Source organism: Acanthochromis polyacanthus, chromosome 8 (assembly GCF_021347895.1).
Source record: "Acanthochromis polyacanthus isolate Apoly-LR-REF ecotype Palm Island chromosome 8, KAUST_Apoly_ChrSc, whole genome shotgun sequence".
NCBI lineage: Eukaryota > Metazoa > Chordata > Actinopteri > Pomacentridae > Acanthochromis > Acanthochromis polyacanthus.
In genome coordinates, this window is record NC_067120.1 from 16,118,587 (window position 1) to 16,140,445 (window position 21,859).

The 21,859-nt window shown below is 40.1% G+C and overlaps 1 protein-coding gene across 4 annotated transcripts in view; it reads left to right on the forward strand.

Moving 5' to 3' along the window:
* Positions 1-21,859, forward strand: part of LOC110950277 (contactin-1a-like) — a 70,504-nt gene that overhangs the window by 31,494 nt on the left and 17,151 nt on the right. For 3 of the 4 annotated variants that reach the window (XM_051951514.1, XM_022192751.2, XM_022192753.2), the window contains exons 2-11: positions 1,960-2,094; positions 4,453-4,491; positions 13,891-14,020; positions 15,062-15,240; positions 15,599-15,694; positions 17,587-17,796; positions 19,663-19,762; positions 20,463-20,644; positions 20,898-21,022; positions 21,505-21,622. In XM_051951514.1, coding sequence (XP_051807474.1) covers positions 2,040-2,094; positions 4,453-4,491; positions 13,891-14,020; positions 15,062-15,240; positions 15,599-15,694; positions 17,587-17,796; positions 19,663-19,762; positions 20,463-20,644; positions 20,898-21,022; positions 21,505-21,622 — 1,234 coding nt within the window. In that variant the 5' untranslated portion in view covers positions 1,960-2,039. The remainder of the gene's footprint in view (positions 1-1,959; positions 2,095-4,452; positions 4,492-13,890; positions 14,021-15,061; positions 15,241-15,598; positions 15,695-17,586; positions 17,797-19,662; positions 19,763-20,462; positions 20,645-20,897; positions 21,023-21,504; positions 21,623-21,859) is intronic. The other variant, XM_022192752.2, reaches the window with a different exon arrangement.

Below are 21,859 nucleotides of genomic sequence, written 5' to 3' on the forward strand. Positions count from 1 at the left end.
CGTTTGCAGTGTATCTTCCTTCGTGTCTTAATATTTGTGTGTGTATCCGTGTGTGTCATTGTGTACGCGTTTAAATGTTTAGTCAGTGCAGTCTTGTTTGTGTCATGCAAAGCTGCCTTATTACATGGACTATCCTCTACCGTAATCCACTTTCTGTAATAAGACTCCGTTTGTCTGGTGGGTGCTGAGATCTCAATCCTGCTGTCACACCTCTGAGTCTCCGCCAGCTGACACCTCAGGCTGTTCACAAAGAATCAATAGTGTCTGCCTCATGTTCAATTACACTCCAATCAACGCTCACCAATCCAGCATGACCCGGGAATGAATGGACAGGTCTGCTAAGACTGAACTGATGTTCAGTGCTTTGATATCAGAGAACGAATATGTGAATTTGACAGCGCGTTGGTCAGAAGCTGATCAATGTACCGTAATACACATCTGGATTGGTGTTCTGTCAACTGTAAGGTGAGGCATAGATTTCTGAGCCTGATTTTAGATTATTTGTTCCATCTTAAGAGAACGTTACTTCATATTTAACCACATTGACTGCATCTTAGAGTTTATTGCCAAATTCTTATCCTCTTTACCAGGAAACACTGTTTTAGACTCCCCTGTTTCTTAAATGGTGTAATGGTTATTTTCAGTCTGAACTTCTTTGACTTTCAGTGTGGGAACAGATTATTCTAAACACATAAAACTTTATTCGTCTATTCTGATTATATGGCGAATATGAAGCCATTGCATTTCACATCAGATCCTCTCAGCCATTATAGAGAAATTATTATTCCACCATGTTCATCTCTTCCAACGCCCCCAGTGTGCCTTCTCAGTCAGACAGCTGTTAATTTTCATGTTGCGTTACTGGGTAAGAGGCTAAGAGCTGCTGCTGTGCTGGTGTTAAGATCTTGGGGGAAGTGAGTAAGCAACGAGATGCCAGTTCAGCTAAACTGGTGCTCAGGATTTCTTCAGGCAATTGTCCAAATGTCAATCATCAGGCGTCAACCTATCAAGGAGCTCATGCCTTGGAGGCTGACAGGAAGCAGAGACGTGGTAAAGATGTTGTTGCGCTGTCTGAGTGAAAAGGGCCAAATGCTTTCTGGTTCCCGCTTCTTAAAAAAAAAAAAAAAGGATTTTGTTTTTGTATGAATGTTTAAGAAAATCCATAGGTTTGTACTGTTGGTCTGAAAAGAGCAGAGGTTTAAGCAAGTTGTTGAACATGTCAAATTTTGCATCAATGCCAAAGGGAGTTATTCTCTCCCACTAAACACATATAAAACACTTCTCACCTGCATGAAGCACCTTATAGGAGCTAAAACGGAGCGTTTCAGACAGAAGGTGAGAAGCAGTGCCAAAGTAATGTACAGTATGAGAAAAGCAATGTCCTTGAGTCTTGTCACTAGCTGATGCATGTGAACATATTCTAGTACACCCTAAAGTTACAATTATAACCCTGTAAATGTATAATATGAGCTCTATAATGAATAATGACTATATTATATTGTTAGTTGTACCCCTACACACATGTACACAGAAACCAGTGTCTCGGGTAGGTCTAGGTTATGTGGATTTCTTCCTTTTTACTTTTTTTTGTGGTAGAAAATATGGCATTCATAGTGGGATGTTCAACATGTAAATCCTGTTTTCTTTTTAGCTACTCTTTTCTAATTTATGTAGGTCAGATTCTGCTCTTGTGAAAGTTAGATTTAAAACAGATGCTGTCTTGCTGTGCTCCCCCACCATAATTTGGGCTTAAAGAAGACACACTATTCATTGTTCAGCATTGACAAGGGGCGTTTTTGTTCAGTTGTTTCGTAATATTGAGTTAAATGCTACAATCTGAAGGGCAGTGGAGCTTTTATCGTTTTTCTGTGAATTGTTGGCTACCCAATAGATATTCTTCTATCAGGTGATTTCTATATTTTCTGACAGTGTCTCTTTTTATTTCTTCGTGTCTTTAAGGAAAGCCCGGCGGTCCTGCTAATGTTCCATCAGCTGAGCTTCTAGCTGAAACCCCAGCAGGTGGTTCTCACTTCAACATCATGCTGCACCTCACCCTGCTCCTCCATCTCCTGGTCTTCTCACTCTCCCCAGCAGGTCTGTAGCACATTCAGCCCAAAGGAAATGGCAAAATGAAATCACGGAATGTGTTAAAAGATATTTCAAGACACTGTATGACTGCCGTTGGATGAAAAGTAGCACGTCTCGAAAAAGAATCATTCTCTACACTTCCACTCCTCTTTAGTGCCAGTCATACTGTGTTATATATGGGTGCTGATTGTTTGTATGACCCACAAGTCATTACATCTCTCTGCCAAGAGCTGGAGTTGGCATCAAAGCACTTAAGTTGCAAACCTGGGACTTCGCATTAGCAATACATTAAACTGATGTGATGAGTTTAGCAGTTGTAGCAGTTTGCTCTCTGATAATTCTGTTTTCAAACATTGCTGTTAAGGAGCACTTAGGATTCAAAAGGATTCTTCTCAAATATCTTGTCTCTCTTTTACTTCACCTTTTAAATATGTGAAAATCACACAGGTGGAGGCAGCTTGTCAGAACTGGATTGCCAGTGGACAAAGTGTGAACAAGCTGCCGGCTTTAGAGAATGTAGTAAATATAATGATGCTGGCAGTGATGTGTGTTTCACAGCAAAACTACAAACCTGAATTTAATATTAATGACTTCAGTGAAGATTTATTGTAAAGTTTCTTTTCTGGCTTTGATTAAACCCCTAAAATCTCATAACTGTTGATCAGTGTTACATATTTATAAATTGTTTTCCTGAAAGTAATGCCTTAGATGTAACTCTACACCGTTGCTTCTTTGGATCTAATAATATATAAACCAGTGCTCCCTCTTGCTACACCCACCCGTTCACCTGCAACCTGAGCATACCTGCTCACCTTCAGCTCTGCTTGACCACAGAAAAAGTACTCTAGGCTGCCCAATAGCACGTTTTAATATTAGGGCAATTCAGTCATACCTGTTTGAGGCAGATACTGTTCTGAAGATTAATAATGATACAGAAAGTCTCAACCCACAAGCTGATGGCAGTTCCAGGGTGGAACTGTTTGTACATGGTGTTTACTGCTTATTTCACTCATGATATGTCCACCAAATAAAAAAGTCTACATGGACATTTTAACTATTTTGATAACTTGATTTTAATTTTAGAATTTCTTTTTATGTAACAATGTGGTCAAAACATACCAAACTGTGGTCATTTTTAAGCAAAAACACTCATGCTAAGGTTGACTAAAGCGAGTACAAATTGTTAAAAATGACACGTTTAACTGATAGGCTAAGCTGAGCAGTCGCATGCCTTTGAGGGCCCAGAGTTTGCAGCTTTCTATTCAGCGTACTGCTGTGCAATCAGCTGTGCTGGAAACAAAGCAAAGTGGACAGAAAACAGCAGGCCCGAAAATGACCTGTCTACAAAAGAAACAACCTCCTCTGTGTCCTTATACCTTGGGCAATCCAGACTTTTTTTCCAATTTGATTTCACGTGAACACAAAAAGAAGGGACTGCTTTTTGAGAATGTTCCTGGATTCACACAGGCAACTTTCTCAGAAAGATGTTGAGATTTATCTTTTGATCTCTTTTCTCCATCTCTCTTGTTTTTGTACATAGGAAACTGATCACATAGAGGTTCAGAAAGGCATAGAGAAACTAATAAATGCACATTAATGTCACATATAGTTACATTTTGCACATATTACACTTTCTTTCATATACAGCTCACACTCAGGGTTGAACTGTATTATTGCTTTATCTAAACAGGCAGCGGCCTCACAACAGTTACAGGTCTTTTTTGTGAGCAGAGAACATCGGCTTGACAGCAAGAATTAAGTTTGATACTTAGTGTGATGTTACTGATATGACAGTAGAGCAAAAATCAAGCACACGCACTGACCTATAAATAAAGCATAGCGTGTGTTTGTGTGTGTGTGTTTTTTATGGTTCACTTGGCACATAGACTGCAGCATACTGTTTGGGGACACAACAGCATTTATTATTTAGCAGCAATATTTAATCATCAGGTCAGTGTGAGTGTTTTTCTTCGTTCTTTAAATGAGTGACCATTTGAGTACAGCGTCGCAGAATAATTAAACATACATTCACTAAAGGCCAAACAGAGATTTGATTTTTGTAATTTATTTAGAGATTAGGATGTTGTGGATTCCACAGAGATGGCCTTCAGCCAAAGATAGTCTTTCATTCTGAGCTTGGATTTCCAGTCATTCATCACATTCTCTGCAGCAAAAAGGGAGTTCTGTCTCAGTCAAGTACCTCTCTGAGAAAGTTTTATGATGATTCACGATTTGTTTTGATCCATTTTTCTAGCTTTATTCTACGATGAATGCAGGTTAGCAGCCCGTGAAGTAATCTAATTAGCATATTTGCAGCGTTGTGGTTCAATGTATTAACACAACTTCCTTTGCTTGCTCTTACAGGAGCATCAGTAAATGGGGAGGTACCTCACTTTTACGGAGGTAAGCCTACATTCGTGTGATTCCACAAAATCATCCTTACTTGTTTCATTTCCATTATCTTCCTGGGCTGGAGGAAAGTATTAGTGGAGTTTTCAGTGTTGATGAAAACAGGTTCTTGGTTTCTGCTGCTGTATTAACATAAGACAGCACATTTCACACATTCACTGCACTGTGCCATTTCTCTCTGCTCAATGTTGGTACAGTGCCGTTAATTTGATGTGCAGAGAGCCTAATGCAGTGCTATGGTGGAGAAAATCATTCACTTGTGTTAACTATGTCATGCTCTGTAGTATTTTAATTGTTCATCATTTCATTCATAATTTCCATATTTTGTATACATTCACTTATTGATGATGACAGATATTTTCTTAATTCCGAGGGAAATTTAGGTATTTAGCAGCTTACATACAACTAAAAAGGCAGGTTAGTAACAAGATTAACATTAACATTAAAGGTTATTATATACTCTAAAAGACATCCTTTACAACACTATAAACTTTAAAACAGTACTATAAACTTCAAAGTTTAAAACTGAAAATCTTCTAATTTTAATATCTGCAGAAATACTAAATGTGAACCCAAAAGTCACTACACAGTATTTAGACATTTCAAGGCACAGTGATTTAAAGTGATTCAGACAGGTTGCAAACTACGTAAGGTGCAAAGACATAGATATTCTACAGTCACATTGGATCAGTCTGTGATCATGACTGCGACCCGCCCTGAAACCACTCAGTGAAAAACTGTACAGTCCGATGGCTAGGGGGACTAAAGAGTTCCTGAGTCTGTTTGTGGAGCAGGACAGAACATGGCATAAATAATAAAAATAGTAATACTCATTATGGTAGCTAATGGGAGTGATATTAATCTCTGATGTTGTTTGATATACACCCCCTGCACTTTCTCATTCAAGTAAAGTAGAACCTGTCCTACAACTTTTGACAGGGGGTGCATCTACTAAATTTGGTACACACATGCAGCACATCAGGCTGAACAAAAAAGTCAATGACCGCCACATTCCAAACCAGGAAGTGAGCTATTTTGCGTTGAATGTCAGATTTTGCCCATTTTAAAAAAATTTTCTAGAGCGAACTCCTCCTAGGAGGAAACTCCAATTCACCTCAAATTTGGCCAGTACATACAGGAGGCCTTAATGATCCAAAGTTATTAAAATCTTTTTCCAAAGTCAAAGGACGTGTCCGTGGCAGCCTCTGGAATTTTGATCCTTCACCATGAAATTTCAAATGCTGTGTAAATGCCCTGAACATGCTCCAATCTGCCTGAAACTTTACATGTATGATCGGAGTCCTGCCCTGATCACAACCATATGATGAAATACACCCCCTGTCAAAAGTTGTAGGACAGGTTTTAATAACTTTGGATCATTAAGGCCTCCTGTATGTACTGGCCGAATTTGAGGTGAATTGGAGTTTCCTCCTAGGAGGAGTTCGCTCTAGAAAAAAATTAAAAAATGGGCAAAATCTGACATTCAACGCAAAATAACTCACTTCCTGGTTTGGAATGTGGCGGTCATTGACTTTTTTGTTCAGCCTGATGTGTTGCATATGTGTACCAAATTTGGTAGATACACCCCCCTGTCAAAAGTTGTAGGACAGGTTCTACTTTATTTGAATGAGACAGTGTCCTAAAACTTTTGACAGGGGGTGTTCGTGTCTATTCTTACTGAATTTAAACTCTCACCTACTTACTAGACTGAATGTTTTGCAGCTGTTAACAACATCGGGTTTCTATCAGAAATTTCTTAATCTCCAATATAAGCAGCATCACATACTTCATCATCTATTTGACTGCCAAAACTATCAGTAAACATAGATGGAGGTTTCCAATTGGTAGAGAGTGTGAGGACGTGGGAGACTTGTGAGACTTTGCCAACATTCCTAAAACGTAAGTGCGCAGTAAGAAATTCACTCACTTCTCTCTGCAGAGATGACTAACTCAGATCTTAATTTTGTGGGTCCAAATTTCCACCACAATATAATTTAAAGTTGTCTAGCACTTCCAAAAAAAAGGTTTCACTGTTTTAGTCTTTTGAAGCTGATTGAACTGGAATCAGTTTATGCCCACAAATGTCATAGATATCAGAGATCAGATTCCAAAGCTCCCCATGAGTTTACAGAAAATGTTAAATGTCTTATAAGGTCGCAGAGTTTATTGGTGATTTGTTTTTACGCACAGTTATATATTCTGCTCAAGTATCTTTGGGAAATCAAAGACTTTTCTAGTTTTTTGCTCAAACCTAGAGCAAGTGAATAGCTGAACTGAGAGAAATACATTGGCAGGTTGGCAGCATAATTCAAAGACCTGTTTCCTTTTTATTTATAGCCTTCAACCCAGAGACAAACATTCTGCACCTATTTACTGGCAGGATGATGGGGCTGTGACCTTGGAGGGAGCTGTGATTTATAGTCAAGGCCACTGGACTGTTTCAGAAGACTTATGATTTCTTATTGCACAAGAACAACAGCTGTTTAGCATTAGGCTTTAAATTCTTTTTGTTTTCTATAGAGAAACACTCACTGCTGACAGTAACAAGCCATATGTTTCCATGGACTTACACATAGCATAGTAGTACTGTCAACTTTCTTGTTTTGCTCTAGATTTTCCAGGATAAATGCTTCTCCTTTGTTCCAAATTCTAATCAGATCCTGATGCTGTTCCTTTAGCTCAAGAGAACAGGATATTGAAAAAGTGTTGTGATGGCCAGGCAGACCACATGGACCGGCTTTTCACAGAATGCAACCCTCTTAGGATTCAACACACGCACAATGCAGTGAAACTCCAGTAAAAGATGGAAATAATATATAATAACACTAATTTAAAATGATCACTTTCTTCCGTATTTCAACACATAATTTAAGCATTTGTGCTCTGTTGTTCTGCTCAGTTACTAAAATGCACTATGAATAGAAGAAAAGAAGTATGCCAGACCTGGTTAAGTGCAGGATATAAAGTAGAAGTCATAGAGGAGCAGGCAGTAACAGACATCTTTCTTTCTCATGGTCCACAATAAGATATTAGTTAATGAAAATCATTCTGGAGGTCCTGTTTCTGACCACTGTGGCTATTTCTGGATTTCTCCCTCTTTCAGACATACATTAATACTAATGGAGATGGTGAAAATTCAAGACAGTGGTACATTGCACTGAGCAGATGAATCTAGGACTGGTGATTAGAGCTAGAAGCTGTATGTGAGCTGCCATGCCTCATTGTGGAGTTATGTGGAGGAAGATAGATGAGAGGAAGAAAGTAATTATATAAGGCTGTATGATTCATTCATGAGTCATCCCTACAGCCATACATCATCTATGCATCTATTGAATTTATATAAATTTAGATGCATTTATATCTTTTTTATATACATTCCTTTCTTGTTCACTTTCTTGCCAGGAGGGAAAAGATGCATCGCTAGATCTGGAACTATAACTAGCCTGGGTCTGTGCAAAGATCTACTTGCAAAATCTGTTAACAGAACCGCTATAGCTCACAAATATGCAGGTTAAATTCAGCTTTTAAAATATGCATAAAAACCCAAGAGTGAAATGATAAGCTGTGGTTTAACTTGTAATGTCTTGTAATGAGTTGCTCTCACTGTGAGGCCGCCAGCCAAACAGCGGACACTCGAGGATGTCGCTGAGCCCGGCCAAGAAATCGTCCAAAAATAGTCCAGATCGATCTCATTTAATTCAGCCACAAAGTAAATAAACAGATTTCCCCGCAATGTCGTGGGGTGTTTTGGCAGAATGTATTTCAAATGCCTGTGCTTGAAATGTAAAAATATAAAGTCAAACAGAAAATGGTTGCACTCTTCATATCCAAAAATAGATGTGTTTCTATTGGAAACATAGAGCTAGTTTAATTAAAAAATTAAGAGTTTTGATTAGTTGGGGTAGCTTCCTGTTATTCTGCGGAACAGGTTGTAATTTTCATTGCACTATCAGTGTTTACTATCTGCATAAGATTTTTACTCCATGTCTTATTATGTAGGAGGAAAAAAAATGAAAGCAGACTGTCAGCACGGGGTAAATTTGAAAAAGGAGGGCTTGCTGATTTGTTGCTTGGGAACAAGTTGGGATGCGGCATGCAGGCTGAATTGTTTGTGGATCAAGGGAGCAGAGTGATAATTTTTTCTGGTGGTCTCTCTTTGTTGTTTTTGTTTTCCACCTATTCATTCTTTTTCCTTCTCCACGAGACGTTGACCCGAGATGATTTTGTTTTTCTGTGTGCCCGTATGGAGTATCACCTCCTGGACAAGTTGACATTATCTCCACATGTCTGCAGAAATAACACCACATGCTTTAGCTGGGGCGCTGTCGAATGTTTTTGATGCACTCCTCAATCAGATACACTCGGCTACAGTCTTTAAGGTCAGTCGGCGCTAAAAAAAAAAGGTGTGAAAATGCTGCTTTGGCTTTACAATTTTGAACTCTTTGTCGAACCGGGACAAAGATGAAGGTGTAGTCATTGGAGGAGGCAGAGTCGATAGCAATCTCCTCAAAGGTTAGAACATTGCGTAGGCGGCCTTCCAGCTGGGACGCACTGCAGGATTCCTCTTTATTCTTACCGTTGAACTGCTCATCGTTCAGCTCACGTTAATACATACCATCCTGCTCTTAGAGCAATACTAATGCTCGCCCGATGTCTGTCTCTGTAGTGCCAGATACTCGCCCCTCGCAGGCTTAGAAGGTGGGCGTCAAAAGTTTGGAGCTATTTTTAGCATTCTACTGATTTCTCCAACACTTCTCAGCTGTGCAGTCATATCGATGCGTAATTACACATGATCTCAATCAAGAAACATTTATCATTGTTTCTTAACATAGAAAAGTGAGTTTCAGATTAATATCCATATTGGCCTTTGGAAATCACTGGATAACATTTTTGAAAAAAATTGGTCTCTTGCAGCCGTAATTTGAGTCAGTTCTTTTTGACAGCAGTTGTGATAACACGCTTGTCACCGCATCGAGCGCACACTGACTGACATCGGCCATACTGCCGCAAATAATTGAGCCTGCAGTGAAACAGAGTAATTAAATATTTATCTTATGTATAAAAATTTTTTAAAAAGTAGATTTTTTACTCCAGGGACAATTTGGTTCGCCACCATGCCTTGTTATACGGCTCAGGGGCTTGTGGGTAATTATTGCTAGTCTATGCTTTTGGTGCCTCAAGGATACAATATGTTATCTGTCCCACTTGGACAGTCTCTTGGTCATGTAAACAAACCAAGCTGCAGATGTTTCCGTAAAACGTCACCATGAGGAGAGTTAAATTCATCAGAGAATTAAGTGCTTGTGGGATTTTGAGCAATTATGGGACGATTTAGATGTAAAACAAAAACATAGAAAGTGTTATTTTTGCAGGGTGGGAGCTGAGAGCTGCAAACATCTGGAAAATTTAAAAGACATTTAAAGATAGAAAGAAATAACAGGACATATTGCAGCTTTATGTTTACTGGTATTCATTACATGCCAGTAAGTTATTGTCATGAGCCTAAATGAAACCTGAACCTCACTGAATTATTGACGCCTCATTAGAAACCAATGCTCGGGAAGATAACAGGCTCCTAAAATAACAGGCTGTGGTGTTTCATATTCAAATGAGAGTCTAAACTTACCTGCTGTTGAACTGAATAGGACTGTGTTTGATAATAAAGTCTGTCCAGTTGATGATGGCGTCCAGCAGGCCCTGGAGACAGAAAACTTCTAACCGGAGTGTGTGCATCCATGTGTGTGTTTGTCCATGCATGTGTGAGTGTTTTTTGCCCTTTTGTACAGATGTGGCCTTTCCTGAAAGTGACCGTCTGTCTTCCCTTCTTTGTCTTTTATGCATGTGGGATCTCTCAATTGGCTATTGTGTAAATAATTGTTAAGCAGGCCAACTCAGTGCATCCACAGTCAAGTCGTGCCAAAATGGGAAACAGGGAGAGGGTTTGATGCAGGGAGAAAGAGAGAACCTGAGACCCGAACAGATTAGGAAAGGAATAATAGGGAGACTGAAAGACCGAGGTAGCGCTGGAGCTGTAGAAAAAGATTTGTTGTGTTTCGGACAAATCACACCAGACATGTTTGGAATGAGGGTGAAAAGAGTTTATGACAGAATACACAAGAAGAGTGAGAGAAGGAGGCTGTATGAGAAGCAGATTTGAGTCAATGTGCTATCATGTTCACCCTGACAATGTTAACATGCTGGTATAATGGTGTGATGTTTACCATGTTGATTGTCTGTCTTTATTTTGCATTTATCATGCTACCATTTCCTTGTACGCACTAATCCCAAAGTGCAGCTGAGGTTGATGGAGATGTGAATAGTTTAGCACGTTTGGTCATAACGTGTTGGTGATGAATTTTGACCTGGATGGTGACAGATGAAGAATTAAGGTGTTACAATACATTCTGAAGCAGCCATTTCTCCGAAAAACTGTGACTGTTTACAACTAAACTGCTCGCTTTGAGCGAAGCATATTTTCACCAGGATTATGTTTGTTTGAGACATCTCAGATACGTTTCTAGTCAATATATCTTTGCCATTTGTTTTACTTCTTTACTGTTGCACTTTTTCTTCCAACCAGTCATATATTATACATGGGGCATTGTCACCCAGAAAACATAAGAGAAGCTTCAAACATTTGATGGAAGGATCATATTTTAATCCAAACCATGATATTTTCCTAAACCTAGCTACTCAGTGAGTGGAGACAAAAGTTAAGTCTATGAATAATGTCCTCACATACATGTGAACCCTCATTCTGTATGCCACCTAATGTTGACTGTGAGGCTCTTTCAAATTGGAACCCTTTTCTACTACAAGTCTGACGTCTCTCTTAACATGTAAATGAGAATTCAGTTCATTCGAATAGGAATGCCATCGTTGCTAGATGGAGTTGTATGAAGGGGAAGATTAATTTCATTGAAATCTATCTAATATTTGACTTAAAGCTACAAATCTGAACTTGTGGTGGTGCTGTAAGTAGGATTCATTCTCTAGGAACACTGAAATTTTGTGCAAAATGTTGTGTGCCTACCAACTTTTGAGGCTGTTCACTGTTCAAATGAAATGTGAAGTGATTACCAAAGTCAGATGGGATCATACTCTGGATTCCATGAATGTCTATACCAAATTATAAAGCAATCCCTCCAGATGTTGTCAAGAAATCTAGCTAAAAACAGAAGATGAGCATCATTATGGCATTAGAATAAGTGGGAGTTGGTACAAAATGTGGGTACCATGCATTCCTGTATAGAAATTAATAGGAAACGATTCAATAGTTGCTGAGATTTTTCTAACGAAAACCAAAGTGAACTGACCAACAGACATGACGTATGGCGACAAACTGCAGAGTTAAGAAATCGTAGAAGGAAAGTAGAAGGAATTCTGTGGAAAGGTGAAGACAGAAGAGCAGAGCGTGGCAGAAGGATGTAGGTTATAGATTGAAGAAGGACAGAGTCAAGCCAGGGTGAGCTAGAGACAGACAGAGAAAGTGAAACACGGCAGAGAGAATGCAAGAGGCCTGTGAGTGTCTCCAGGCAGTGGGCCTTATGTGGCCTGCTTTAACACCCCCCTCAACCATCTGTCACATCCCACATTACAGGGAAAGGATAGGCATGGCACCAGTGCTCATCTCTGCGAGTTAGACTCCAACTGCTACTTCAGCACCGCACCGCAGCCTCGCTCTCCCCCAGACTCTCCTCCACCAGCCCATCCCACATTTATATTTCATTTTTACATGTAAAGCCTTTATCTGACACTCACGGCGTACAACTTAAGTCCAACAGCAGAATAAGGTCACTGTATTCCCTTTACTCTATTCATCTTTGTGAGTCGGTTTCTTTCAGATCCCCTTGTTTTTTTCCCCTCCTTTGTTCTTTTTTCTTTCTCCCTTGTTCCCAGAACATAGATTCTCACTTAATTTCCCTCCCATCAGCCCCACAATGGCCCATTTATAGTATGTTTAATTTCTTTCTCAGCCAACAGTAATTCAAAGTCCTTGGGATTTGCGTCAATGTCAAGCACTCACACACGGTTGGCTGCTGGAGTGTGTGAGTGGGAGTTGATCCTGTCTCCGAACATCTCAATTGCCGCCTCCTGGTTGGCTGTACTGGGTGCAGCTAACTTGCTAATGTGGCTATAAGTCTGTCTTCATACTGGTTAGGATTACAAGATGTTTAATTCCTTTAGCTCCTGACAGCACAGGCAGCTAAATATGCATCTAGTTCATTGATGTTAAACAGTCAGTTTTGAAAACGTTCAATTGCGGGAATGTATATGATTTTACCTTTATTGCATATTATTCTGATCAAATTTATGCCACCGCTCTTGCTGTAGTAAATACTAGTGAGAGTGCTGCTTCAGGTGGCAGGATATTATAAAAATAAGCATCTTTTGTTCAGGTTTCTAAAGGTTGCTTAGTGTGTCAATATGACATTTTCAGAGTGAGTGAATCCCAAGTACTGGCCTGGTTAGAAAGATCGAAGAGGAGCAGGATATTACTGTCTGAAAGAGCGAGCTTCTCCCCATTGAGGTGTCAGCTGTGCTCTCTTAGAAGTCAGAGACGCAGGGGAATAACACACATGTGCGCGCACACACATATGCTTCACATTTGTATTCCTGCAGTCACCTACACACGCTCTTGATCTGAGAGAATAATCAGCGTTTGGGAACATTTTGACTCATTGCTTATTCATAGCCTGGCATTGTGTTTTATGTCTTATTCATGCTGCTGCTCGTGATGTCTGTCTGTTTTAATGAGTAATTGGGGCTAATTGCATGTGAGTGCCATCGGTGTTAAAGGCCGATTGAACTAAGAAAGGCATTTTCATCTAGGAAACTCTTCTCCCTGAGATTTCCGGTGCAACTGCTTCACGCGGTGTGAAAAAGGTCTGGATTATGCTAAGTCAAGATGGCATTTCCACTTCCAGGATTTGTATTAGCTTGTAACAATATCATATCCACTAGTAACCGATGAATGCATCACTGGTTTGGCACCTGGGCGAGCACATCTCAGCCATAATTAGTGTGATATTGTGATTTGGAATATAGCAGAGGCTTATTACTCTGCATCAGTACCTGACAGAGAGTTTGTGTGGATTCAAGAATTAGATTAGTTACAGCTACAGCCGGGATTGATCTGAAACCAGCTACTAAGCATTAGTGGTGGGTGTGTGTCTGTAAGAAGCGCAAGCCAGGCTGAAATATTAGAAGACGGCTTCTTCCACGGGCAATCTCACACTCGAGTGTTACTTGTGAACCCAGCTGTCTCGTTTTTGATGAAACCGCCCCAGAACTGACAGACAGATGCTGAGCTTTAACAACTTGATATTACCTGTTTGCAAGTCTGACCCAGCTTGTTGTTATTTACCCTGATCTTGTTTGTTTTGTTGCCAGCAGAGGAAGCCACAGGTTACGGGCCAGTGTTTGAGGAGCAGCCGGTGGATACTATCTACCCCGAGGAGTCACCCGAGGCCAAAATTACCATGAACTGCCGGGCTAGAGCCAATCCACCTGCCACCTACAAGTAACATATGTCCCCCATAAACCCAGTGTCATTACTACATGCTGTGCGTTTTGTGTGCCTCCCACCGTTCACCATCTCTCAGACTGTTTTATGGTCTGTCCTCAAATGGCAAGGCCACAGGGATGTTTGTCTTTCCAAGGTTTACTATGTGGTATAAGATCATCATTTGAAGCCATCCCCGTATAAATTTGCTGTTTTCAGACAGGGTGCACCACTAATTTATTTCCAGCCCATATTTGTTTTTTTCTCCATACAACAATAATTTAAATTCCAAAATACGACATGCCAGAAGAATCCTAATAACAAAATAAGATGTTCCCGCAGCTGTTGCACAAACAACGTCGGCATCGTGTCTGCACCTCGTTTTGCAGCTCAAAATCTAACGGTTTTACATTATCCGTTTCAATTTAGATGTAAATATATGTAAATGAAATGGCTCTGCATCCAGTAAATCGGTTTCACTGTCAGAGAGCCCAGAATTAGATGTCAGAGGGGAAGGAATTAGCTTTGACCGTAGCTGGTATTGAGTGTTTAAGAGGGTTCATCTATAGTACAGTCTGTTATGCTTGTCCAGAACGTGAAACCGGTCTTTGTTTTTATATAGAGCAGTCCTTAGTTTGTGAGTCTTGGCAAAAACTTAGAGTAAAGCAGCAACTGGTATGCCTTGAAGAGCTGAAATGTCAGATAGCTGCCACATAGAGCAAAACCACATGCTGTCAATGCCTTAAACAACTCAGCTGACAAGTCCTGCTTGCAGTGCTGCTTTTAAATGAAACCATTTGTCAAACATTTTAAAGAAAAAGCAGTCACATACTTGCACATCATATTTGACTCTGACAGCTTTTAAAACTGTATTCATCCATCCATTATGTATACATCACTTGATCCTCATTACAGTCACAGGGAGGCTGAAGTCTATCCCAGCTGACTTAGGGTGAAGGCAGGAGACAGGTCGCCAGTCTATCACAGGGCTACACATAGAGACAAATGAGCACACTCACTTTTAAAACTATGCTGACTCTAATGTTGTTTTTCTTGCAGGTGGATGCTGAATGACATAGAAATTGACCTGAATCAAGAGAACAGTCACTACAGTTTAGTAGGTGGCAACTTGGCCATCAGCAACCCCAGTAAAAACAATCATGTAGGAAAATACTCCTGTCTGGCCACCAACACGTACGGCACGATCGTCAGCCGAGAGGCCTCTGTCCAGTTCGGATGTAAGTGGTCCAGATGTGTATCGTCATTCATGCTCGGATTCACAACACCATCCAGATTTAGCAGAGCTGCCCTGGAGCTCTACTTTCATGCATATTATGCACGCTGAAATTTCAAGGGCTGCTGGGACAAATCATAAGTGGTGTGGAAAGTGCAATTTGTGAATGGTCTAACTTCATGATGTCAGTGTGGCTAATGTGCTTTTCTATTAAAAACTGCAGCTCAATTTGAGAGCGGTTGTTGAACTTCACAGAGCATTTGCACCTTTAATGTAGTTTTTTATGGATATTTGTCATGTCAGATCCTCAAATATAAATCTGTGACAGTGGCATCTGTTTTTTTTGTCTTTTCATCTCTCAGACCTTGATCTGTTCTCATCGGAGGAGAGGTCGTCGGTGTACGTCAAAGAAGGACAGGGTGTCGTGCTGCTCTGCGCTCCTCCCCCACATTATCCAGGTACAGCATGTGATGGCTGGTTAGCTTCTGCTGAGGCCGACCTACAAATATATATTTATTCACTGTCCAGCATTAGCCTCTGATGGATAATTGGAGGCACAGTGGTTTGCTTTTATATCTGGCCTGAGAGTTGTACTGTGAAGCGAGATTAATGAGATGGGGAGTTATCAGTTTTCAGTTTCATGAAGGTGTCTTTCGTTTGTCTTTGCAAGATCCCCACGGTAATTTGCACTCTGAACTGAAGCAAACTTCTGTTCAGAGTTTGGGATTTAAATTTGCTCTAATTAGTGTCACACTTTTCCAAAGCTTTACCTGATGATATTGTCTATAAGAGATACAAATTCTCAGCTGAGGAATATACATTATATGCAAACCCACTGAGGCGTATGTTAGTAATCCTAATGAATAAAGCTGTGCAGTTACAGCTGGCAAACTAGATGTATTGTGTTGCCATGGGAACCTACATCTATCCAGTTGGTGATGGAAAATGCATCAATATGTTTTCAGGTTCCATCCATAATTTCCGTCTCCGTCCCATGTCTGTTTTTCACTGCTGGTTTTACAGCTAATAGAACAGAGATTAGAGAACTGATTAGTCTCTTGGTATTTATCATAGAGAATATTTATCAGTAACGCCCATATCGCTGGGATTTAGTGAAGAACAAAAAGTGATTTCCACACATCTTTCATTATTTGACAGTGTCAAAACTAAATGCATTTCTTCAGTATGATGTTTAAAGGGGTGAAGCTTGCAGACTGTCTCACAGTACAGTGTATTGAGTGGTAAAACATATTAGCTTTCACAATGAACTGTCTTCTACCAGCATTCTTCTCTTGAATTATTGGCACTAATGTAATATTCCCCATAGCTTTCTGTTATAACAATGTGTTTCTTTTGACACATTGGTTCATTTTCTATGAAAGAAGAACCAAGCGTCTTGTCAAATGCTCCTTTTCGTGGGACTGTGCTCAGAGCCGGATAAAGTTGAACAGAAGGTTGATGTTGACCTTCGTGATGACTGTCATCTCTGACTGGGGTTTTAGGTTTAGTCGACCCAGCTTACACAAATAAAGCCTGGCTATGGCAAATTTGCTTCGTAGTGCCCCCTTCTGTTCTGGTCTTTGGTAAATCAGGTAGACTGAAGACTGAAAGTTTTTCCATACTTGCTGTACTGGGAGCATTTTTATTAACATATTCACATGGATGAATGAAATGAAAATGATGAATAGAAATAATAAAATGAACCAAAGATAGTTTGTCACCACTTTCAAGCTATTAGTTTGCACCTACCCCTATGCGAGGTTGACTTCTACTCCCTTACTACTCTAAAAGAAAATGAAAGCAAATGTTTTGATCCGTCTCATACCTTATGCATGCTAGAATGACATTTGCACAACCTTTGTTTTCCCGTCTATGACTGGTATATATGCAGCCTGGCTTAAATGTGTCTCTAAAGTTTTAATTTCCTAAGCTTTGAACATGAATAAACAAATCTTTTTTCTTCTTACCATCCACACTATTGATATTTAAGCATCCAACCGCACTTTTAATATTCATGCTGATGCAAATTTGCCTCCATCCAGACTGAAAGCATTGTGAACTCTCTCTCCACAGCATCGTAATTGCCTCAGCAAGCCAGTGTTCTTAGAGTATGCCTCTATTATGGCTCTCAGCTGAAAGAAATGTAAGATTCATCTGAAAGGTCAATGGATACTTGAATTGTAAATCCTTTCAGCACCAAAAAACTCTGCTATTTTTGCTTTGCATGTGTTTAGATTATTCAAAGTGAGCCAGCTCCTCATTCAGTCCCTTCGGCTCTTTCCAAAGCCGTTGCTGTGTGTCCAGACTCTTGATTGACAGGTGGCTTTGTGCCATGTCTCTTTCTCTGCAGCCGAGCTGTCATTCCGATGGATCCTCAACGAATTCCCCACCTTCATCCCACTGGACAAGCGGCGTTTTATCTCCCAGTCGACGGGCAACCTCTACATCTCCAAGGTGGACTCTTCCGACAAAGGCAACTACTCCTGCATTGCATCCAGCCCATCGATTTCCAAGAGTGTTTTTTCCAACTACATCCCCCTCGAGCCACTGGCTGCTGAACGTTAGTATCTTATATCTACCTCTCCGCTGCCTTTCCATTTGCTTGCTTCTTACTGTGACTGTTACACTAAAGTAGTGGTTCAGGTTTCTTCTGTGAGTGAAGGCTGACTCTGGTTTTGTGACCCACATGAAAGCACAAGTCAAAATTTAGCTGGTTTAATTGTCTTATAACAGATGGATCAGAGTATAGTTCTTGGGAGACAGTAATGCTTGCAGTGCATTGCAATTAGGTCAGTAGAATAGAGAAATACAACAGAGAGATTAAATATGTGTCTGTGTAATAGCTACAAATAGTTGGAAATGGTATCCAGCTGGTGCTTCTTTTGCCAATGAAATGAGGTGTGAGAATAGAGCAGGACCTCAAGTGTTTCTTAAAGAGATGCTTCAAGATGGGAAGTGACTCTGCCTAGTTGCACCAAAATACCGCATTGATTTTTTCCTCCTGTCGCTGCTGAAACACAGTGTTTCATCCCAGTAGTGCTTGTTTTAAACGTGATAAGGTCGTGTCGCTGTTATTGACTTTTTCATCTAAATTTACAGAACTACATTAGCTCAGAGGTACACTGACACACAATGGCTTGTTTTGAGAAAGAGCCAGCTGGCTATAAAGAATGTGCAGGAATACAAACAGTGCCAGAAATGAAGAACAAGAAAAAATGTACTTGTTTAACAAGGCTCTGTGTATTTGCAGAGCCTAATGTAAGAGGTCCAAATACAAAGCACGGCATCTTTAACGTTTACCTGAGGGGATTTCCCAGAATCCTTCAGATGTTTACTTTCATCGTCATCCATCTTTAAGCCTATTTCACCTGTGGCAAATGTGTCTTGAATAGCAGTTAGAACACAAGCTAGGATGTTTTGTTCCACCAAAGAGGATAGGAAGGGAGCTGAACAGTTTGTTTGGGCTCGCTCATGCATACGTGTATTATGTGATGTCTTCTGGGTAGGATGTGACCTGCATTTAACTCTATGTGGTTTTTAAGCCTCTGTGTGTGAGGGAGAATAAATACATTTGCATTTTGTAAAGGTTTTAGAAATGCTTTGCGTATGTAATATGCATTAGAAAATTTCTGCCATTTACATGCAGATATTTTCAGAGTCATTGGCAGAATCCTGATTATGGGTTTGAGTATGTAAATATTTTAGAGACATGATTAAACCTTTATCTCTGAAACCTAGATGTTCTACTCTTAATACTGATCACACTACTTTGATAAGTTTTACTGTCTGTGATGTGGGCATGAGGAGTAGAAACTGTATAAATTATTGTTGCTCCTATCATGTGCTTTCTGTATTACATCTGCTGATGATAAAAAATGCGCATTTGAGCTTTTAATGTGATTGTACAGGAACTTAATTTAGGTTCCTGAGGTTGTGCAGAGATGTCCCTGGCTGACATACCTGGACCTGCACTGTGTATTGCAAAATCAGTTTCATGACACACCAAAGACGTCAAGTTCACAAGTTGGATTATTAACTTACTGAACGTTTTCACTCAGTCTGCACCACTGCTACAATCAACTGGGTTAATTTAACAAGCATGACTGTGAGATCTTTATTTGAGATCCTCATAGAAATAGACGGAAAACCTGGTCTCTCATTTTCTATGTAACTTCATATCCTGAATATGGTCAAAACCAGATTGAAACCCAGAACCAGCATACTAGTGTGCATATAGTAGTATAGCATGTGGCTAAAGCAGATGTAAAGTGCAGTTTACCCACCTAAAAGAGATTTTGGAAGAAAACCTAAAAACAACAGCTAGGATGGTGAAGTTAAACACAAAATGACCCATTAACTACTCTTCTATTCGGTAGCTAGAAGGGGGTTTAGCACCTGACTTATAACCTGCTGTTCTTCTACTTAGGTACCAACAGGAAATACCCTGCTGACCTCAAAGTCAAGTTCCCCGACACCACTGCTTTGGTCGGACAGAATATCACCTTGGAATGTTTCGCTTTGGGAAAGTAAGTGTGAGATATTGCTCTGCTCTGCTTTACGAAAGTGCCCAGTTTGCAATGCTGTGGGTACTGAAAGAATTTCATGAAAATCTTATGTTCGCCAGCGAGTCTTTGTAGGTGTCAAGTAAAGCAAAATGGGTCTTAAAGAAGAATTTAAATGAATGTAAGCTTTTCCACCCAGTCTATATAAAAATGACAGATGAAAATGTGAGACTATTTGAAAACTCTTCACTTTATTTACACTGAGATCGAAGAATGAGGAAAATGCAGGAAATAAGTCATAAATTCTGTATGAACTGAGTGTCTCAATCATATAACTAGCACTGACTGCCAGATATGACCCTATATGACCTCATCATTTGAAAGGAGCTCTTGTACGACCAGCGTACTCTGAACATTGATACTGATGTGAAAGACTTGTTTTTCCCAAAAGAAGAACCCAGAATGTCACAACAAGAAGAATAATTGCTAACATAGTATCTTTCACTAGGACTTCTCATAAAAAAACTTCAAAGGGTGCTGCTTATGATGAATACTCCAAATGAAAAAGTATAAAAGAATCTGAAGTTCTGTATTTCTTGTTATTCTGCTGTTGACTTCTGCTACATTTCTAAAGCATGATTCAGAGGGATGATGCATTGATGCATGTGCATTTCAAGTTGAAGCCTGGCTTTGTATTATATCTCTCTCTGTCGGCCCTTCCTAGCCCCGTCCCTGAGATTCGCTGGAAGAAGGTAGATGGGCAGCTGCCACCCAATCACGAGGTGCGGATGGCAGGCGCTCAACTGCATCTGTACAATGTGCAGTTTGAAGACGGCGGTGCCTATAAGTGTGAGGCAATAAACTCGAAAGGAAAGGACCACCACAGTGCACATGTGTCTGTGGAAGGTAATAATTATTTCTAATGTTGTGTCTTAAAACATATTGCAGCGACTACACACATGCATGAAATGTAAGTGTTCCAGTGTTTTTATCAGCTGTATTAATTATCTGTTAGGAAGCCTGTAGTGCATGTTGGTACATTAGCACCTCTTAGGGTAAATCTATTACCTACTTTGAAGCCTTGTGTATCACTCTGTACATCATTTAGCAGCTTTGCACTTTTCTTAGGTGTTTCTCAAGTGTAATTCTGCATTTGCAGCTTTTCCTGAATGGGTGGAGCACATCAGCAGCATCGAGAAAGACCTCAATAGCGACTACACCATGTCCTGCACAGCCAGTGGCAAACCTAAACCCCACATCCGCTGGCTGAAAAATGGAAAACCGGTAATATTTTAACTCATAAATCTTTTTTTTTGTCTCATAACTAAGCAATTTAGCTGCAGCTGTTCAATACTCAGAGCGCTCTTAAAGGTCTCTTATCTGTTCAGTATGCATCCAAGGCTTGTTACAGTAGCACAGCAGTAACAGGAAGCTGGCTCTGTGGGTACACCTCGTGTCAGGAGAAAGTACCTGTTGTTATTGAGCAGTTGCCAGCATGTGTTGTGCAACGCTCCACAGAGACAACTGTCATCAGGCTCGAAAATACCCAAGGGAGCAGCAGCTCGTGACAGCAAAGTGGGGGAGGTTGTTGGATGTATCATTATGCATGAATGAAAATCTCTCCCAGTCAAATGAACTAGTTGTCACTCGTGCCACTACGGATGTCAACAATCAACAGTTTAATTTTGGTCCTTTGCTGTGTAATAAAATTTAAACTGTATGAAAACGGCAAAAAAGTGGAATGATACTCCTGTTATTTTCCACAGGTTGACAGGAAAGAGATGAGGTTCAGCGGATTGACGTTTGATGATTCGGGGATGTATCAGTGCATAGCAGAAAATCACCACGGACTCATTTATGCCAATGCAGAGCTGCGTGTATACGGTGAGTCACACTTTGGCTGTAGTTGCAGCACGAATTGCTGTGTCACAGATTTAAGGGTCATGTCTCAAGCTGACTAATTGGAGTTTATCAGGACATATGGCGTGCATTTAAAAGAGAAAGTCAGTGTTTACATTCCTGAAAAAAGTCAGTTAAGATTGTGAATGTGTCATTAATGTATGCATTCCTGCAGTTAATACATGTTCCAGTCAGTTTGTGATGAATATTCCATACTGTCAC